The sequence below is a fragment of the Lethenteron reissneri genome, chromosome 56 (genome assembly GCF_015708825.2).
Source record: "Lethenteron reissneri isolate LAM-NWPU_2019-01 chromosome 56, ASM1570882v1, whole genome shotgun sequence".
Lineage (NCBI taxonomy): Eukaryota > Metazoa > Chordata > Hyperoartia > Petromyzontiformes > Petromyzontidae > Lethenteron > Lethenteron reissneri.
Window position 1 is genome coordinate 1,661,703 of NC_083834.1, and position 20,070 is coordinate 1,681,772.

The window sequence follows — 20,070 nt, forward strand, 5'->3', positions numbered from 1 at the left end:
GTGACGTAACTTGGTGACGAACACACGACGTCAACAGAGCTGACGCGCGATGAACCTCTTGGACTGACGTCACTTCGAATTACAAAGATTGCGTCACCGCGGGCAAATGAAGCAACATCCGAGTCAGCGGCCATCTTACTCAGGGAAAAGTGAGATGTTGCCATCTTACTCGGGGTAGTGATGGTGGCCATCTTACTGAGGGGAAGAGGGAAACGGCGGCCGTCTTACTTAGGGAGAGTGAGGCGGAGTTATCCTATTTAGGGAGAGACGGTGTCATCTTACTTCGGGGAGAACGAGACGGTGGCCATCTTACTTCGGGGAGAACGAGACGGTGGCCATCTTACTTCGGGGAGAACGAGACGGTGGCCATCTTACTTCGGGGAGAACGAGACGGTGGCCATCTTACTTCGGGGAGAACGAGACGGTGGCCATCTTACTTCGGGGAGAACGAGACGGTGGGCATCTTACTTCGGGGAGAACGAGACGGTGGCCATCTTACTTCGGGGAGAACGAGACGGTGGCCATCTTACTTCGGGGAGAACGAGACGGTGGCCATCTTACTTCGGGGAGAACGAGACGGTGGCCATCTTACTTCGGAGAGAACGAGACGGTGGCCATCTTACTTCGGGGAGAGCGAGACGTGGCCATCTTACTTCGGGAAGAACGAGACGTGGCCATCTTACTTAGGGTACAGACCGAGATAGTGGCCATCTTCCTTAGGGAAGGAAATTAGATTTTCTAGAGACGTTCATTCGTGTCACAGAAATACAGCAGCGATGGGAGGAGGGGTTGTTAACCCAAATTTGAAAGGAAAAGAAGCGACGTCGCTATAATAGAAGACGTAATTAAGAAGACATCATATAACTACTTCTGACTTCCAATAAGTCACTGCAGGAATTCATATTCTTTGGGTCTTTCGGTAAAGTCACGTAGAAAGGTTCAACTAAAATAACAAAAAATTACGTTTCAATCGCAACCCAAGCGTTCCTGGTGACGCACGCTTGTGTTGCGATCGAAACGTCGTAGTTTTTTGTTATTTTTGTTATTTTCTTTGAACCTATCTACGTGACTTTACCTAAACACCCAAAGATTGAGTCATGGTTGGGTTTTTTGTTGTTATCCGATCCTCTTAAAACATTCGTATTTATCTTCAAGCCTCGATTCCTGCCAATGCCAATTGTGTTGAAAGGGAGAGGTTTGATTTGGATTGGAGGCCATTCAGAGTGAACCACAGACGAACGCCAAAGAAATGAATCAAACGTCTTCAGTCAAAAGTTTAATCGCTCCAGCGAATGTAAATGCATTTTCTACCTTTCAATTGCAAGCATCGTCTTGTACAAAGTGACAATAAACCATTCACGTACACAACGTGGTACGCGTAGCAGAGGTGTAGCAAGGATGCCACCAGTTGATATCAATTATTAAGCGCACGTTACACGGGACTGGAATCGCGTGCATAAGAATCAAACGGTTTCCATTGGTACACGTTGTCAAGGGTTTACGTGACCCCTGAAGCCATCAGAGGCCGCTGCATTCATAACGCGAATTGGGATACATAACGCGATGATTGTATTAGGGAACACATTTTTTATAACGCGATTGAGTGAACGGAACTAAGTCGCACGAGTATGCAGTAAGCAGTTGTACGGCCGCCTCGGCGTAGCATCGCACAAATCGGGATGCTGCTGGATACTTCTAGATGCTACCCACGCGCCCTGAAGTCTTTGTTCGGCCTGCGTACGCGTATCACGTGTTCTCACGGACCCGTGCCTTACCCTACAATATATATTACACTGGTCAACAAAAACACATTTTTTCTGGCCTGGACTTTTGCAGCTGTTTAGACCAATTTCAGGGTGCCGATTCAAAATCTGATCTCAGATTTGCTATATCACATCTCATTTTTATGCTATCGGCATACCCCATTTTCATTGATTTTACCCGAAATTAACTCTGTCACTTATGATTGCAAGTTGTTGCGAGTCAGTGACTGCTTTAGTTTTAAAATATGGTGCTGTATTTTTAGGATAGTGTGTTTATAATATCATTTTATGTAGATATCCACATTTATTTAATATTTTTCTTCTGTAGTTTTTATTGTGATGTGATAGACAAAAACTGATGCCAGATTTGGAATCAGCACCCCCCAAAATTACCTTAAAACCGTTGGAATACCTTATGCCAGAAAAAGTGTGTTGACCAGTGTTATTCATCACGACGCGATCCTTTCCAATCACGCACCGTTCTTTCAGGAACGCAAACGCTGCCGCGTTGCAGGAGGACAGGCCGTCACTCGCGACTACCGAGCCCTCAGCCGCAGGAGCCTCTTCACGGAATCCTTGTAGGCCGCGATCCTGTCCTCCGTGTCGCCCAGGTTCTTGAGCTCCGTCACCGTTCTCCTGTAGCTCTCCACGTCGTCCGGCGCCGCCGCCTCCTCCTCCTCCTCCGCATTGCCACGCGACTGCCGAATTCGCGACAGCAGTTGGGACAGGTTGCGCTCGGAAGGGCTCTTCTCCCACACGTACTCCTCCTGGTCGGCATCCGTCTTCTCGGCCTCCCACGGCTCCACTTTCTGAAGGTGAGAATAAGCGGTCACGTGCGTATGTACGTACGTATGTACGCAGGTGTTGAACACTACACAGCCAACCGTGCTAATTGGTGGTGCAGGGGGAAGGACAACCAACTAAACACAAAAAGCAGTTCTAAAGAAAAGGTTTAAATCTAGATTTAGAAGTGCATAGCTCCAATGGCTTGATGATGAGGTGGTGATGGTGATGAGATGATGGTGATGAGGTTGTGGTGATGGTGATGAGGTGGTGATGGTATATTATGTATGTTGAACGTCTTTCGCACCGTACATAACCAACTGCGCTCACCGGCATTGTGGGGGAAACAACAAACTAATTACAAAAGGCAGATCGAAAGAAGCGAGTTTTCAATTAATATTCAAAAGAGCACAGCTCCAAGTGGTTCTGATACAGCCGCCCTTGTTGACATCCACGTGGCGTCTCGGGGAAGTGGACAAGCAACTCACATCACCATCACTCTGATAGTGCGCTGTCTTTGAGTTGTGCGCCTTTTGGCGTCATCTGGTCCAACACCAATGGAGACTAGGCTCTAAGAAAAGCTGTCTCGGGTGTAGACCAATCAACTTCATGGACAGTGCATACATTATCAGAGTTGTTTCTTTTTGTTTGCATTTTGACTGCTTGTGTTGTGGTTATTGCAAACATGATGCCTTGTATAAAGATGTCAGTTTTTGTACCAGTTGAAAGGGTAAAAACCTACTACTATCACATCACCATCTCAACGCGTTTCAAAGGGCAACCCCAGCGTGGCAGCCGCACCCGGTGACTCGGCGACTTGGCCTGCAATCAGTACATTACTCTGCCAGTAGGGGGCGATGATTGCTGCTATGGTGTCTAGTCTAGGGCACCCCCAATGGCAGCTGTCCCTGTGCGGGACACGGTGATTCGGTACGTATCCTGTAAAATCGGTAAAAGATGCCCGTAGGGGGAGATGATCGCTACGCGCAAACCGGGCTGAGTAAATTGAAGACCGCGCGGGCATTACAAGTTAAAATATGAGCACCATTATCATCACTGGATGCGCATGATTTTGCAGCCAATGTTACGAATCGCAATTGATTTCATTGTTTTGCCCAGCGGGTAATAATCCAACGTAGAAGCCCTGTCGCCTGGATACTTACACAAGATTCGTAGTAGAGGATGGTCAACAGATACATTGCGTAGTCGTGGTTCTGTTTCCGAACAGGACACCTAAAAAACAACAACAGGGGAGGTAGGGACGTGATTACGCACGCTTGCAAGTGCAAATTATTAAGCAGTGCTTGCATGTTACAGACATCATATTGATTGTACAGGTAAGTCAGTGTCCCACCCATCACAACCTCTTCCAAAATGACACCGACATTCTATTCCTAACCTGCAAGTTGCTTACCCAATCCTTTCGTCAAATTCCTACCATCCTGCTGCCACCCTGCTGAGCATCCCTCACCGCGGGCTGGCGACGCACGGACTCGCGCGGTCGTGTGAGTTTGGACCGACGAAACTTCCGACGTACGGGCGTCAGCAGTTTCGTCAGCTTTATTTTTGTTGCAGCAGGCGAGAAGCCACGAGGCCAAGGAGAGAGTGGGGGGGGGGGGGGGAAATCTCGTTTGCAAGAGTGAGATGTTCACTACCTTGTCTGGTATGCAGGAGGGCGTGGGTTGGACCCCGACCACGAGACCTGCAGCTGTATATTTGGTCCTCCGGTTTTTCCCACATTTAGAATCAATATCAGGCGTCTAGAGGATTTGGCTGCTGCTATAAATTTCCACATGAAGATAAGCCGCTTCGTTGAACTATCATTTGTGATAGCCAGGTCGTTTCTAAACAATGAAGCTAATAGCTCATTGTGCGTAAGCTCACCTCTCCTATTGTTATATACAGATAGTCCCCGAGTTACGACGGTCCGACCTACGATATTTTGATCTTACGATGGCGATACGGCAAAATTGTAACATATTTTAAATTTCGCGCAGCAGGCAAACGCAGCAGCGTACGAGGTACGATGCTGTACGTTGGGACGCTGCCGGGATGTACTGTACGCATCTCCCGCCTTGTGTGATGCAGATAGGATTGTTTCCTGAAAAAACTTTCTATTAAATTGCAGTTCATATAGGTAGGCTAAGAATTTACCTCGTTTTTTATTTAACATTTTACTGTGCAATACAGTATTGTAATTAATAAATACATACAGTATATAGTTTATACAATACGGTACTGTAAATTGCTCTGTTTTGCTAAATTATCACCATTCTTTAAGACTCCTGGGTAGGCTAGGCCATCTTCGACTTACGCTATTTTTGACTTACGATGGGGTCGTCGTAACGCATCTCCATTATAAGTAGAGGACTACCTGTATAATATTTTTAGTGATTTCCTTACCCCTCCTATTCTGAGCCCTCCAATCGTGTTTTCTGCGCTGTTTGTTTTTGTAACGTACCGACTCCTTGCCCCTAGTGGACATCTCTGACAAAAAAACAGCTTCATAGCTCATCGGATTCCTGCTGCGGAAGAAATAAACACCCGGACAGAGAGAGTGTGCGCGCGTCACATCACAGCGGCGGTCGGGCTCGGTGTCGGCGCCACGAACCTCTCCGTCCTGATGGTGAGAACGTCGGTCGCTTTGTCGTAGCGGTCTCCCACCAGCTTGACAAGCTTCTTTCTCGCGTGGTCGTCCAACTTCAGGCTGGAGAGCCGGACCTGCGGGGCGGATCGGCGGCGCGGGGAATTTAAATCAACGGATAAGCAAAGGGCACAAGGAAACGACACGCAGACGTTGCAGACGTCCGAGCCAGCTGCAGGCGTACCGAGTGAAGCGAGTGCGGCAGCAGAACACACGGGCGTGTTTAAAGTAATATATTTAAACTATACAGTGGAACCTCGGAGATCGAACGCACCAGAACTCGAACACATCGGTGTTCGAACGATATTTCCAAACATTTTTTTGCCCCGGAAACCGAACGAAATTCGGAGGTCGAATGGGCAATCGCGACTTAAAAGAACCTGTACGGCTGAGACGCGTATGGGCAGCGTGCATGACGCTTGCTCAGACAAAGGGGACTCCCCTTCCAAACAATAACACCACCACCACCTTCCACTCAAGCCAACAACTCTCCTTACTACAAGGTAAAGTTAAATGTTCATTTATTTCATTTATTCCATATATATATTCATTTATTTCATTTATTTATTGTGTTTCTTGTTTTTTTGTATGATTTTATGCATGTAGTTACTGTAAACTTCGTGCAAAATGCTTTATAATGAGAGATTTCTTGTGTCTGGAACCAATTAATGTCATTTACATTCATCTTATGGGGAAAATGTATTCGGTGTTCGAACAAATCGGTGTTCGAATGGCCTTCTGCATCGAATTAAGTTCAATCTCCGGGGCTCCACTGTATATAAATACAGTGGAGCCCCTCTTAACGACGGTGATTGATTCCACAAAACCGGCCATTAAGTGATTTGGTCGTTAAGCGAGTATAGGAAATGCACGTTAATGGCTTAATTCCTTCCGATAGCATCGAAAGTTATCCTTTAGCATCCAAAAAATGTACTTTATGATATTTGAACAATGGATATTAATACGTAAAGATACTAACATTATAAACACATGCTATTGTAGGTAAATATTAATTAACTAGCTTGTTTGCCCGTGCTAGGACGAAAGCTGTAATATTTACGAATAAATTGGGCAGAGTATAATTGTATCTTGTGTAAATTTAATGGCAGTGAATCTTGCACAAAAGTACGTCATCAAACACTTCACTGCATTTCACTGTACCACTGCATATAACTGACCTTCAATTTATATTCTTGGTTCTTTCGGTAAAGTCACGTAGAAGGGAAATAATAAAAATAAAACTATAAAAAAAAAATTCTCACGACGTTTCGATTGCAACACAAGCAATCATCATCAGGTGTGAAAACCACAGAGAATTGTATTTTTTATTATTTTATGATTTCCCTTCTACGTGACGTTACTGAAAGAACCAAGAAGATGAATCCCTGCAGTCACGAAAGCTTTACATCGAAATTTGACCTTCAATTTGTTAAAATTCACTGCTCCGATACTTTATTCTCTTCTGCTTTCGGTCGCTGGGGTTGAAATAAAGTGGAATTCGATAAAATATCTGAAAAATCACTGAGAAATGTCTATGTTACCATAATGTAGAAGCATAAATTAGACTTACATTTTGTCTCAAGTGCTGAAGAAATAAATAAAGACACCAAATCCACTTTGTCGCTGCGTAGAATTATTTATTAGATTCACTTTAAATAAAGAAACGTCAAACTTCAAGCGAATTTGCGAAAAAATTACATTCCGCTCGACCTTCTGCGTGAGTGTAAAAATCCACCCGCTCATGAATATTCATGAGCGGGGGGGGGGGGGAGTGACGTCACGCGCATCACACACAAACACAGACATTCTTGGCTCATTATAGTCGTAATAAACGCGTTAATTAATATATACCGACAACAGCCCGTTGTGAAAAGGAGAATGGTCGGTAAGTGAACACATTGGGCTCTATAGAGGCCAGTCGTTAAGCGATTAGTCGTTAACAAGGCTGCTCGTTAAGAGGGGTTCTACTAAAAAAAACTAACATTTTTTATGATTATTTAAAATAAAAATTACTCCAGCAATGGCTCTGCTCTTCAGTCCCAAAATCAAAAGAGTTTCGTGTCTCGAAGGTAGACAAAGACCCCCCATGTAGCCTTAACAGACTGTAGGGGCAAGTGCTGTTAGCGAGCAGCACCTATGAAGGCCGGAACAGTACACAAAAGGGGGTGGGTGGCCAGCACCACGCCCGACCGCCTTTGTCTCCCCAGTAGCGATGTTTACACACCGCACAAGGTACTCATTTGAGGCAGAGTCGACCTCGGGGAGGCCCAGGACCGGTTCAGATAATCGTCACCGGTGTTGGCCGTGAGCGGGAATCGAACCCGGGTCGCCGGGTTCGTAGTGCAGCGCGCTAACCGCTACACTACCGCTCCCCACAGGTAGAACACACGCACGCACTCTCGCTCAGACACAGATCTGCTGCTGCTTCAACGTGGAACGATCTCCTCCCGGATTCGCTCTCGCGTGCCGCCACCCTCAGCTGAAACCTTTTCCAGTTCCGAGACGTCTCCAAGTCGCAGGGTGGGTGGCAGAGGTCGCAACCGGGTACCCGATACCCGTACCCTACCCGATACCCGGCTACCCGGCCGGGTACGGGTACGGGTACCCATTTGCGACCCTGGTGCGGCCGGGTACGGGTAAGGAATCAAAACCCGTTTGCGACCTCTGGTGGGTGGGGGGGGGTCCCGTTGACCGCTGAACAGAGGAACGCACGAGCGGTTCAGCGTTCATTCTATTCGAAGAGGTCGTAGCGCCGCTGTTTCTAAAGACTCTGCGGTGGGTACCATAGCGCCGCTGTTTCTAAAGACTCTGCGGTGGGTACCGTAGCGACGCGACTGCACTCTACTGGCGGCAAACTGTGCCACGTGCACGCTCCCGCACGGACTTCTACTTCCGATTCCACTCCGGTGATGTACGGGTTACGCCATCGAGACGGAATCGGAAGAAAAACCGAGTGAGAAAGAGTTTTAAGCTATGGGAGTAAAACGGAGAGGGGGGTGGGGAAATCGACGCAGGACAGGAGGAGAACACACAAACTCCGCACGGAAAGGCGTAGGGAGTCAGGAAATCGAACCCGAGGCGCTTGTTGCCGCGAGGAGCGAGGTGTTAAAATGCATGACTTGCGGGGACTCACGGAGAGGGTGACGACGCGGGCGTTGGCGTTGCGTATGGAGGGCCCCGCTGACACGTAGTCCGTGCTCTTCACCTCCAGGGGGAAGTACTCCTCACACTTCTCGTCCGAGTCGAGACCGGCCGGCCACTCCGTGCAAAACTCTGCCATGGGCGACAATGGAAGAGGAGGAGGGAAAAGATGAAGCACACGGGAACGTGTTGCCAAAATTCACTCGGAACAGGCAGCGAGTTTCCACAGCACGATATCACGATAATTGTTTTGGGTTAGGCCACGTAGCAGCGGTCCGAGCCAATTCGGGTCGTCAAGACCCCCCCCCACCGCCCGACGCGACCAAAGCGATCGCCGCGCGTACGAGCTGTCTAACGCACCGGCCGTTATTGTTTCGGCTCGCCGGTAAGCCAAAGAGCGATCGATTTCCACCGCCAAATACAGTGATTGTAGATCGCGGTCCATTTTTTTTGGGTCAGATCGCCCGCGGAAATGAAACGTTTTGTCGTACACCCCTCGTCTGCCCGACACAGGCAATTAACCCTTTCCCGTTCCGAGACGTCTGCTAGTTTTACATCGTCGGTGTTCCGGTCACGGCCGAATCTCGGAACTCGCCAGCGGCTCGCCGTCAAGTTTTGTTCAGGGAGTCGTAGCATCGTCGTTGTTTTTAAAGATGTTGTACCCACCACAGAGAACTGCAGCGGGACAACCGCCGCACTCGATGATAGCCGGCGCCAAACTGTGCCACACGCCCTCCCGCATGGCCTTGCGGGAGCCTCGCTATCAATAAAGTTATTTTATTTAAGTTTTTCTTCCGGTTCCTTTTCAATGACGTACGTGAACGGGAGTGGTTTAATAAGGGTGTCATGTGGTGGAAAAAACGTGGCCGATTTATTACCGCTTCAGCAGCATCACCGTAGTGTCATGGTGACAACTTGAAAAAGCATTCATCTACCAGCGAATTGACTGATGATGATGACGGCTGATGATGATGACGTCGACTAACCCACACTTTACCTTTCAGGGCGGCACAATGTTTCTCGATGGCCGGTGGGGTAAGATGCAAAAAATTTGCGACCTGTAACACATGGGTAAGGATTTGTAGTCATTTGGAGCTTAGATAACATTGCATACATTTAACCATGAGTACAGTTCTTCAAATATATATACATAATGATAACTAAATGCTAACATAAACTTGAACGGTTAATCATGTAAAAAAATTCTGTTTCATTAGACCTCCTTTGCCAGTACCAAAATATATTAATAGGGTTTTCCCCTTTCTCTGGCAACAAAACTGAAACCCATTTACAAGGAATCGCGTCTGCATTAACCACAATACTTGTGGTCAAAATGCAAACAAAAAACACACTATGATAATATATGCATTGTCCTTGAAACCGATTGGTCCACACCAGAGACGGCTTTCTTTTGAGCCTCGTCTCAATTGGTGCTAGACCAGAGGACGCCAAAAGGCGTACAGCTCACAGACGATTCACTGTCAAAGTGTATGTATGTTGAACTTCTTTTGCACCGTACGTAGCCAACCGGGCTAATCGGAGGTGCGGGGGAAGGATGACAAACCAAACACACAAAAAGCAGTTTGAAAGCCACGAGTTCTCACTCAGTCCATCAATTTCTCACCTTAATGAGCTCCAGGTTTCCCCACTTGTCTGGGGGAGCCGCGTTCCGCAGCGGGTATCCCATGCGGAGAGGCAGCGGCACGGCCGCCGGTTTGAAGGAGGCGGCCGTGGCGTAGACATTGCTCCAGTCCTGGTCTGGCTTCATTCTCTCGCTCCGCAGCGTAGCATTCTGCCACGAGGACATTGCGAAAAGCGATTAAAGACCCCCGCCACAACATTACAAATAGGGATGGATTCATTACGCTGCCGTGCGCCAGGCGCGTGCGGGGAAGAATGGCGTGAGCGGTTCACACGCCGCACTATGAACACAAACACTCGAGTTCATCGTCATCATCATCGTCGCGATCCGTGGGTGGGCTGATCGCCCATGGGTGCCCACTGCACCTTGCGTCAGTTTGTTTCGACGTCCTTACCTCACTGCATCGATTTTTGTACTTAGTCGCCATCATACAGTGGTACCTCGGTATACGTCGTTAATTCGTTCCAGAAGGGGTAGGACTTATACCGAAAATAACGTCTACCAAACGAATTCTTCCCATGAGAAATAAAGTGAAAGGAAATAATCCGTTCCAGAGGAAAATAAATTATATTTTATGTGGTATATTATACATTAATGGGGTTGTATAAAATAATTTAGACACTACTTATTACTCAAATGCATACAGAAGCCACGTGACCGCGCTGCTGTCAGCTGTGCTGGTCACGTGGCGTGCCTCAACCCCGCACGTCGCGCGCGCCTCGACCTATCTATACCAAGTTTGCAGTCGATACGACATTGGGAAGACGGTTGAAATTAAGTTACAAGATTTGAGGATACGACAACACACAGAGTAAGTTAAATAAAAGCGTGTAAAATGTTTAAAAATATCAATTATTTATTTTTTATGATAGAATATAGTCTTGTCATCAGTATGACATAAGTATTCTTAGGTTTTTTCGGTAAAGTCATGTAGGTAAAAAATAAAATTAATAAAAAATAACAAATAAAAAATCACGACGTTTCGGAGGCAACACAAGTCTCCGTCATCAGGTGGGACGGAGACTTGTGTTGCCTCCGAAACGTCGTGATTTTTTATTTTACTTTTATTAATTTTATTTACATTTTTTACCTACGTGACTTTACCGAAAAAACCTAAGAATATGAATCCTTGCAGTCACGAAAGCTTCAAATCTAGAATGACATAAGTATACCAAGTTTGCAGTCGATAGCACATTGGGAAGTGAGTAAAAATTGAGTTACAAGATTTTTTGATGATACGACAACAGACGGAGTGAGTTAAATAAAAGCGTGTAAAAGGATCCGTGCTCGGTATACCGCACCTCTAGCCTGAGCCTCCATTTCTCTGGCTGGCGTGCTCCTTTGGAAAATCCCTCCCCACCTGCTCGCACACATCAACAACAACAACAACAGCATCATCAACAACGGAAGCAAACGTGCGGAAATGAAGAGCAAAATACTCTGAACGCACGTTTCTCAATGTGGAGGGGAAAAACCGGAGGAAGCGGGGTACAATCCACACGACCACGGGGAGAGAGAGACACGCAAACTCCAAATATACAGGAGTCAGGGTCGGGATTGAACGCACGACCTCCTGCATACCAGGCGAGGTAGTCAACATCTCCTAGCCACCGTGGCGCCCACAGTTTGCCGTCCTTCCCCCGCACCTCCGATTAGCACGGTTGGCAACGTACGGTGCGAGAGAAGTTCAACATACACACACGTAAACAACATGAACAGCAACAGTCATCTATGACAGCTACAACCTCCCCAATAATAGAGGCACTAAGCATTTGGGGCGTTGATATAAACCCAGCGAAAGATTGCTTGCCACTTGCTTCAGAGGTTAAAGCCCCGCGGCTGCCCTGGTTAACAGAGGTGGGACAAAGTCATTGTTATGCAAGTCCAAGTCGAGTCTGAAGTCATCAAATTCATGACTCGAGTCTGACTCGAGTCCAAGTCACATGACTCGAGTCCACACCTCAGAGGTGGGACAAAGTCATTGTTATGCAAGTCCAAGTCGAGTCTGAAGTCATCAAATTCATGACTCGAGTCTGACTCGAGTCCAAGTCACATGACTCGAGTCCACACCTCTGCTGGTTAATACTGCGGTGGGTAATGACCATAACAGACTGAATAATAATTAAAATGTATAATGCGCATTCCATCCTCCCATGAAATCAGATAAAACAAAGACAGAACCAGGGCAGCCGACCAAACTAAGGTCACTTTAAAGAGTTGGGGTTTCAAAGGAGACTGACATATATCTACCGACTCTGATTTCCCTGATTGCACGTGGCAAGGCGTTCCATAACTACGCGTGACAGTACTTGCAAAAGAGTAAGCCATTGGGTATCGGTGTCACGGTCAAAATTCACCAACTTTTTCTTCTTAAAATTCCCGTTAAACAACGAAATTGGGAAACGCACAGCAGTCACGCCCAGCCATCACTCACGGAAATCGTTGCAAACCTTCCTTTGAAAACCATAGCGACCGACTCTTTCATGGGTGAACCACGCACGGTCTATATCATCATCACATGCACTGAAGCTACACAGGCAGCATCACTGCTGATGAAGGTGGTGATTGTGAACAACCGCCTGTCAGATGTTTTAGTATTTGAACTAATGCTGCTGAAATTTAGCAATTCACTCAGACGGGCCGTGCCGCTGATGGGATGCGTAAAAATAAATGTTAATTGTTCGCATGCTTCGTAGGGCTGCAATAGGCTCATTGCAGAATCTTTGCTGTGGAGGAATCCGATACATTATACATCTCTTTAAACTTGATTTGCCGCTGATGGGATGTGTAAAAATTTTAATATTAATTGTTCGTGTTTGGGGGCAACTATGGGAAGGTGTGCACTGCAATGCGCTTATTTAGTTTGCAAATAACAATAATAGCAATTACAATAAACGGCGGTGACGGTGACGGCCTAGCGGCGAGCGACCGTCACCTTTACGAAAGGGCGACTTCCTCTTGCTGCTGCTGCTGCTGCCGCTACTCGAGGAGGGGGGCGAGGAGGCCGCGAGACCCCGCGCGAGGAGCCGCAGGGGCAGGGAGATGTCGGCGTGGGGAGGAGGAGGAGAGAGGCGAAGGAGGAGGAGACGTCTGGGCGAAGCGCGGTCCGCACGCCTCAGCATGGAGGCCGCCATTGTCACGACTACGCCGGAACCGGATCCTCGGGCCTCCTCGCGGATCCGGTTCCTCTACGCCCCCCCCCCCCCCCCCGTTGTGACGTCACCGCTTGAATCGTTCCACTGACGGAAGCAAAAATTTTCCAACATCTTCTTGGTTCTCTCGGTAAAGTCGTCACGTAGAATGGAAATAATAAAATAATAAAAATAAAACATAAAATAATTCTCACGACGTTTCGGCCACAACGCAAGCAGCCGTCCTCAGGTGGAGAACAGGTGTGTCGACTCTGTCTTCTCGACAGACCTGTTCTCCACCTGAGGACGGCTGCTTGCGTTGTGGCCGAAACGTCGTGAGAGTTATTTAATTATGTTTTATTTGTATTATTTTATTATTTCCCTTCTACGTGACTTTACCGAAAGAACCAAGAAGATGAATCCCTGCAGTCACGAAAGCTTTAAATCGAAACCCTTATGAATAGTTTGCCTTTGGAAGCTAACCCCCCTATTCCTGAAGACGACCGCTTGTGTTGCGATGGAAACGTCGTAGTTTTTTGTTCTTTCCTTTCAACCTATCTACAGTGAGGGAAAAAAGTTTTTGATCCCCTGCTGAATTTGTACGTTTGCCCACTGACAAAGAAATTACATTTATTTGAAAGTATATTTAATTAAGTAGAACGTGTTGTTTATATTTATTTAAAGTTGCGCATTTTTATGTGACGTCACATTTCTTTCTCACCCCCCCCCCCCTCGTCACACATCGTCACAAATGTCTGACCCCCCCCCCCCCCCAGGTGCGTGACGTCATTTATGGACGGCCCCATACCTGTCAACCCCTTATCAGTGCCTACCTTATTCGTGGTTCTTTCGGTAAAGTCACGTAGAAGGGAAATAATAAAGCATAAAAACATAAAAAATAACAATAAATGATCACGACGTTTCGACTGCAACACAAGCAATCATCATCAGGTGTGAAATAACAATTTTCTTGCTGTGGATTTCACACCTGATGATGATTGTTTGTGTTGCAGTCGAAACGTCGTGAGGATTTTTTGTTTGATATTTTTATTATTTTATTATTTCCCTTCTACGTGATTTTACCGAAAGCACCAAGAATATGAATCCCTGCAGTCACGAAAGCTTTAAATCAAAATTTAGTGCCTACCTTATTACGGACCAATTCATACTATATTGGTCACCCCGTGCCCCTTATACATATCAATGAACCTCAAAACTCGATTTCCCTGTACAAGAATAGAGACGGGGTAAACCGTGATGGGTTGGCAGCTGTGGAACATCACCGCTGCGGAGAAGACAATGGATGGCCTTGTTAAACACATTCCTCCTGCGGAGGGAGCTGGTAGGAACGTTGGGTTGCTCGGTCAATGTCCAGGGTCAACGGCGGCGTGGTGTATTCCGCAAATATGGCCGACTGTGAAGGCGGGCACAAGCCGGCGTGAGTAGGTTAAACGTTGAGTTTTATAAGGGCACCACGGGGTGACCAGCCCCTCCCCACCCAGCCTCTCCCCACCCTCCCCTCCCCACCCAGCCCCTCCCCATCCTCCCCTCCCCACCCAGCCCCTCCCCACCCTCCCCTCCCCACCCAGCCCCTCCCCACCCTCCCCACCCAGCCCCCTCCCCACCCTCCCCTCTCCACCCAGCCTGACCCCTCCCATTTTTGGATGCACGACGGACAGACGGACACAATAATCCCCTGTGGGCTGGTGGAACCAGGTGGTTCCTACCAGTACTAACCATGTTGGGTGTGCAGGCAGCGTGGCGCTACCGTCGTTTGAGCACGGCTAACATCAGTGGCGTGGCAGTGGCCAAAGCTACGATTTGGGGGGCTCCCCCCCCCTCCCCCGTGATAACCACATGAGATTTGTTTTCAACAGTTTAAGCATTTGAAGTAATACCGTTTCTAAATCTTGACTTAAAGCTTTCGTGACTGCAGGAATTCATATCCTTGGGTCTTTCGGTAAAGTCACGTAGATAGGTTCAAAGAAAATAACAAAAAATAACAAAAACAACTACGTTTCGATCGTAACACAAGCGGTCGTAAAGAAACGTAAATGCCACGTAACGGAATGCTTTTGAATGACGGTAACGTGAGTAACACAACATTGGACGTAGAGCCTCCGTTTCTGGGACATGAATTTCGTTCGATACGCGTCAATTTCGCTGCGAAGAGCTGTCGAGTGGCTGCACCCTTCAGTTTGTAGAAACATTGTGACAACTTGCAGCTCAGCGCACGGCAGATGCCTGCGCAGCGCGACTCACGACCTCCTCTTGATACCAAGATCCAGGATGGTCACCGTGTCTACGCGCCGCTTCTCGGTGGCAGCCCCAACAGTCTGGAACGATATCCCTCTGCACATTCGCAGCATCACCTCAATCGCCTCCTTCAAGAGAGACTTAAACACTCACCTCTACAGCCACGTGCTTTCGAGCGACTCTGAGCTTGGCTCCGCGCCTCTGAGTTGCGGCCACTACGTCTGCAAATTTGCGCGTTACAAATTTAACTATTATTATTGTTGTCGCCAAGTCGGAGACCGCGAGCGTCACGATGACCCCATGGGGTCAAGGGGAGGCCACGATGCTCCATTGGCCCTGGGCGCGACCCAAATCTTGGGGCTCCCACCTGGCCAATTGCCGCCTCCACCAACCCGCACTGACCAGCGTGGAGAAGTATGGCCACAAAACCTTCCATCAGCAAGGGTCCGACCAGGCGCCGTCAATTATGAAGTTTGCGCTGCGTGATGGTTACTGGTCACGCGGTGTGTGTTGGTGCATTAATATCGATTCAAATGGAGCCAACAATGTTTAATTAAGTCTGCATTGTATTATACGCATTCATTAATTACATGCCAATGAGGATGTAAAGCCACCGTATGCCAATGATTGCTCAATTACGCAGTAATGCAATCACCAATTCATCCAATGATCAAATAATTCAACCACCCAATCTTACAACCACCCAATTATCCAATCACTCACAAACTCACACAATCACGTAAATCATCCATTCGCGAAATCGCTCAACACCCAATCAATTATACGGCAATCTCCCAAACAATCTCTTCGCCGGCTGGCACGGCTTGCGTGAGGCCGCGGGGGGGACTATAAGAAGAGCCCCTCGGCCACCAAACAACTCAATCAGACGTCCGTCTCTGTGTCGCCTCTTGTCGTGTCGATCTCCATTGTCAACCTCGCCCAGACATCAACATCAACATCAACAACACCAACGACAACAACCATGGCGCCGTCTACTCGGAGAGCGCGACCGACATCATCATCTCGACCATGGTCAATGGTGCTTCCTTCGTCTGCCGCCCTGTCGTCGATTGGTGGCGGGGGGAGCTCCTCCGTCTTCCCGCAGTGTCCAGGTCTGGCTCTGCCGTGGACGAGGAAGATGATGCTGAGACGCAAGAAGGGAGGGGGAGGTGGTGCTGGACGGCTGTGTGCCTCGGTAAGATGATCCTACAGCGGGGTTGTCCTAGAACGACGGTGCTCCAAACATTGTTTGGTTGAATTTCGATTTAAAGCTTTCGTGACTGCAGGGATTCATCTTCTTGGTTCTTTCGGTAAAGTCACGTAGAAGGGAAGTAATAAAATAATAAAAATAAAACATAATAAAACAATTCTCACGACGTTTCGGCCACAACGCAAGCAGCCGTCCTCAGGTGAAAACCAGGTCCGTCGAGGCGACAGAGTCTGAATGAAACAGCACACGGGCTTGGAGCATATATATAAGCTGGGCGCATTGATATGCAAATTCCTTTGTCAATGCGCCCAGCTTATATATATGCTCCAAGCTCGTGTGCCGTTTCATCCAGACTCTGTCGCCTCGACGGACCTGGTTTTCACCTGAGGACGGCTGCTTGCGTTGTGGCCGAAACGTCGTGAGAATTGTTTTATTATGTTTTATTTTTATTTTATTACTTCCCTTCTACGTGACTTTACCGAAAGAACCAAGAAGATTGTTTGGTTGTTGTTGTTGTTGTTGTTTGCCTGCGGACCACTCGACCGACGCCAACGTTTCTGGCGGATCACCCCCTGGTGACGAAACGCACTCGCCCATCTCCATACCACCAATTCGAAAAGATTCGTATTTATCTGAACGACGTTTTTTTTTAACGCGGTTGTATTAACATCATGGGGTTGCTTTAATCTGGGTAGATTACCCAACTTCATTTCGACGTTAAATATCCTCCGTGAAACTATGAATTTATTGTCCGAAACTGCAGAAAGGTGTGTGTGTCTAATACCTGGTGTCGTCGTAGTCGGGATCGAGTTGCATCGGAGGGGAGCCATCGCGTACCCCATTTGGTGGCCCTGGCCCCACACTGAGAACCACGGATCAAAACTCTAGAACCTGTTGGTAGAGTTCGGTCAAGGTTGACGGTCCTAAGGCTGGTAGGAGGACAAGAGCCACAGTATGTAGCCTAATTTAAATTTTACAAAACCAAATGTTTTTAAAAATTTTCGTTTTCTACGTAACATTTAAAAACATACAGTTTCCTACTCGAGGTAAATTCCTCCACCTAAAATCTCTCGCTGCACTTTTTTATACATTGTTCGTTTAGCACGATTGGCTACGTACGGTGCGAAATAAGTTCAACATGCATACACAACACAAGCAACTTTTAGTTATTTCGTTGGCACCGTTACTCTGTTTGGCCGCCAGATGGCGAAATCCACATCAGCGGGTCGGGTATTTTCAGACTCGGATTCTATTTGTAGCGGGTCTGAACGTTCCATTTAACGACGATTTACTGAACACGAAGCGACGCATAATAAACCCACGCATGTACTTGTATATACTACTCTGTGTGTGTGTGTGGTAATAATATATACTTGTATGTACATATCTGTCTCGCCAAAGTAAATTATTTTTGTTTTACATCCCATCGGCCACACTGCCGATGGGATGCTTTTCAATATTCAGTTTTGTCCTCGTAGAATCGGGCTTGTGTGACCCAATGCTGTTGAACTGCTGGGTGTTTTTTTTTATTCTCCACCGATGACCAAAGATTGCCTACTGTGCGATGCCTTGACACCGGTCTGTCCCCACCAATGCATTTGAACTTCTTTAACACCAGTATATGTAATCGGAGGCGCCGGTGGAAGGAGACCACAAACTAAACGCAAAGCAGATCTAAAGAAATGCGATTTTCAATCTCCTAGATAACACTTTAAAAGTGCGTGGCTTCCTAATTCCGGAAGGAAGCGCGTTCCAGACGGCTGTGAAAGTCCATACGGTATAACTAGCTTTTGTTTGCAGGATGGCAAAAACTGCTGCTCCCCAGGATGGCGTAGCGCGCGTGGTGGTTTGTACTCCTTGGCGAGATCGACAAAGGTTTTGTGGTCATGAGTGCGACCCTTCTAATGTACTACTTGATACACGTGCTCCTCGTTTCAATGCAATTCGGAACGCTCACCCCGGTCTCTGCTTTCTCTCTACAATTGAAATTGTGGCCATGCAAACCCGAACTTTGAACCGTGTAGTTAAAACCACGAGTCTTGCCGTCCTCCTGCAACCCGAGAATGAAGGAAACCCAACGCTACACGAATAAACTCTCACCTGGAGATCTCTCGGTATCTCCAGCAGAAATCTGGTTGGCTGCGTACGGTGCGAAAGAAGTTCAACGTTGCCATTTATCTCTGGGAAAATATTGCTGTGCATGTGACCCCCCCCCCCCCCCCCCATGTCACACCAAATCAGTAATGTTCTTTAGCCTCTTTTTTTTTTGGATTGGAGCTCTTAAGTATAACCGTGTCGTGAGACCTGCCACCACCCGACACGGCCAATCGGTAAGGTTTGTCACCTAAACAAACGTGCCAAACTAGTTACTGGTTCGGCCCTAGCCGGTGTTTGAAAGTGGAACCCACAACGTTTCAAATTGATTACAGCACCATGACCTTTTGCTGTTGGCGGTGGTTTAAACAACACATTTACGCGGATTTAACCTAACCGCTTGACTATTGCTCGCAAAGGCCTGCGTCTCCTCGAAATTCTACAGCACTTTCTACTTTTTAATGGAGGCCTTTTTGAATATGAGTTTGCAGAAGGGTTCAAGCCTTGTGTCCCCCTTAGGTGGATCAATTACCTTTTTTTTATTTTAACGCTGTTGCAAATGCATACCGGATGTGAGGGGGTGCCTTCCCATTGTTTAATTTTCTTTGTTTTTGAAGTGTTCGCAGACTGCACTGCGGTACCAGTCCCTGCACAAGCTACTTCTGATCCGGTCACGGAGGAGAAAACGCATGCTGCTGCAAAGCGTCGCCACCACGTGCTCCATGCTGGACCTCACGGCTACCACCTCCGTGTTGGGACACGCCGCTTTCTCCTCTCTACAGGGCCCCTCCATGATGGGCCCCTCCACCACCTCTGTGACGGATGCTTCCTCCACGCCGAATCGTGCGCTGGTGGAGACGGACGATGTGCTGGGTCAGCTGGCCTTTACGCATGAATCTGACGGTCCCTAGCAATCGTGGCACCTGGCATTTGTTGTCACCCATGGGACACGTGGTTTTGTGGCCATCTGTTTTTCATTCTGCAATTTTAATATTAGAGGTTCCACATGGGGGTGATGTGCATTGTCAAGGTGTTTTGCATTTGTGCTTAATTTGCTACCAAGAACACCCCAGCATGTGCCCTATCTCCAGAAGCGTGGCAGGTTAACTTGGACGGCGTTTAGCTGGGCCATAGCCGTGCTCCCGTGGATGGGTTTATAGATGGCCCGTGGTCTTGTCAACCAACTATGACCAATTGAAATGGACATGTGTGCCTTTTCTTAACGAGGGAGATTCTTCATGTTCGATGGTGTCCAACGGACTCTGACAACAACGTGGCCTTTCGTCTACGCCGGTGTTGTGGTGTAGTCGGTTTTAAGTCGTCGCCATTTTCAAAATACTCGCCACTTTTAAAAGTTTTTTTAGTATCGTGGTATTTTGAAGCGATTGGCCCTAAATTGCCCAATT

At 47.5% G+C, this 20,070-nt stretch overlaps 1 protein-coding gene across 1 annotated transcript; it reads right to left on the reverse strand.

The window, feature by feature from the left end:
- Positions 1-1,263: 1,263 nt before the first annotated feature.
- On the reverse strand, positions 1,264-13,141 carry MRPS35 (mitochondrial ribosomal protein S35). The gene is made up of 8 exons (XM_061574703.1): positions 12,909-13,141; positions 11,275-11,333; positions 9,956-10,123; positions 9,329-9,389; positions 8,324-8,463; positions 5,158-5,267; positions 3,710-3,779; positions 1,264-2,572 (listed from the first exon to the last, which is right to left on the reverse strand). Exons 1-8 carry the CDS (start codon positions 13,105-13,107, stop codon positions 2,300-2,302), a joined length of 1,080 nt encoding a protein of 359 aa, XP_061430687.1. The 5' UTR covers positions 13,108-13,141; the 3' UTR covers positions 1,264-2,299.
- Between the last annotated feature and the right edge of the window lie 6,929 nt (positions 13,142-20,070).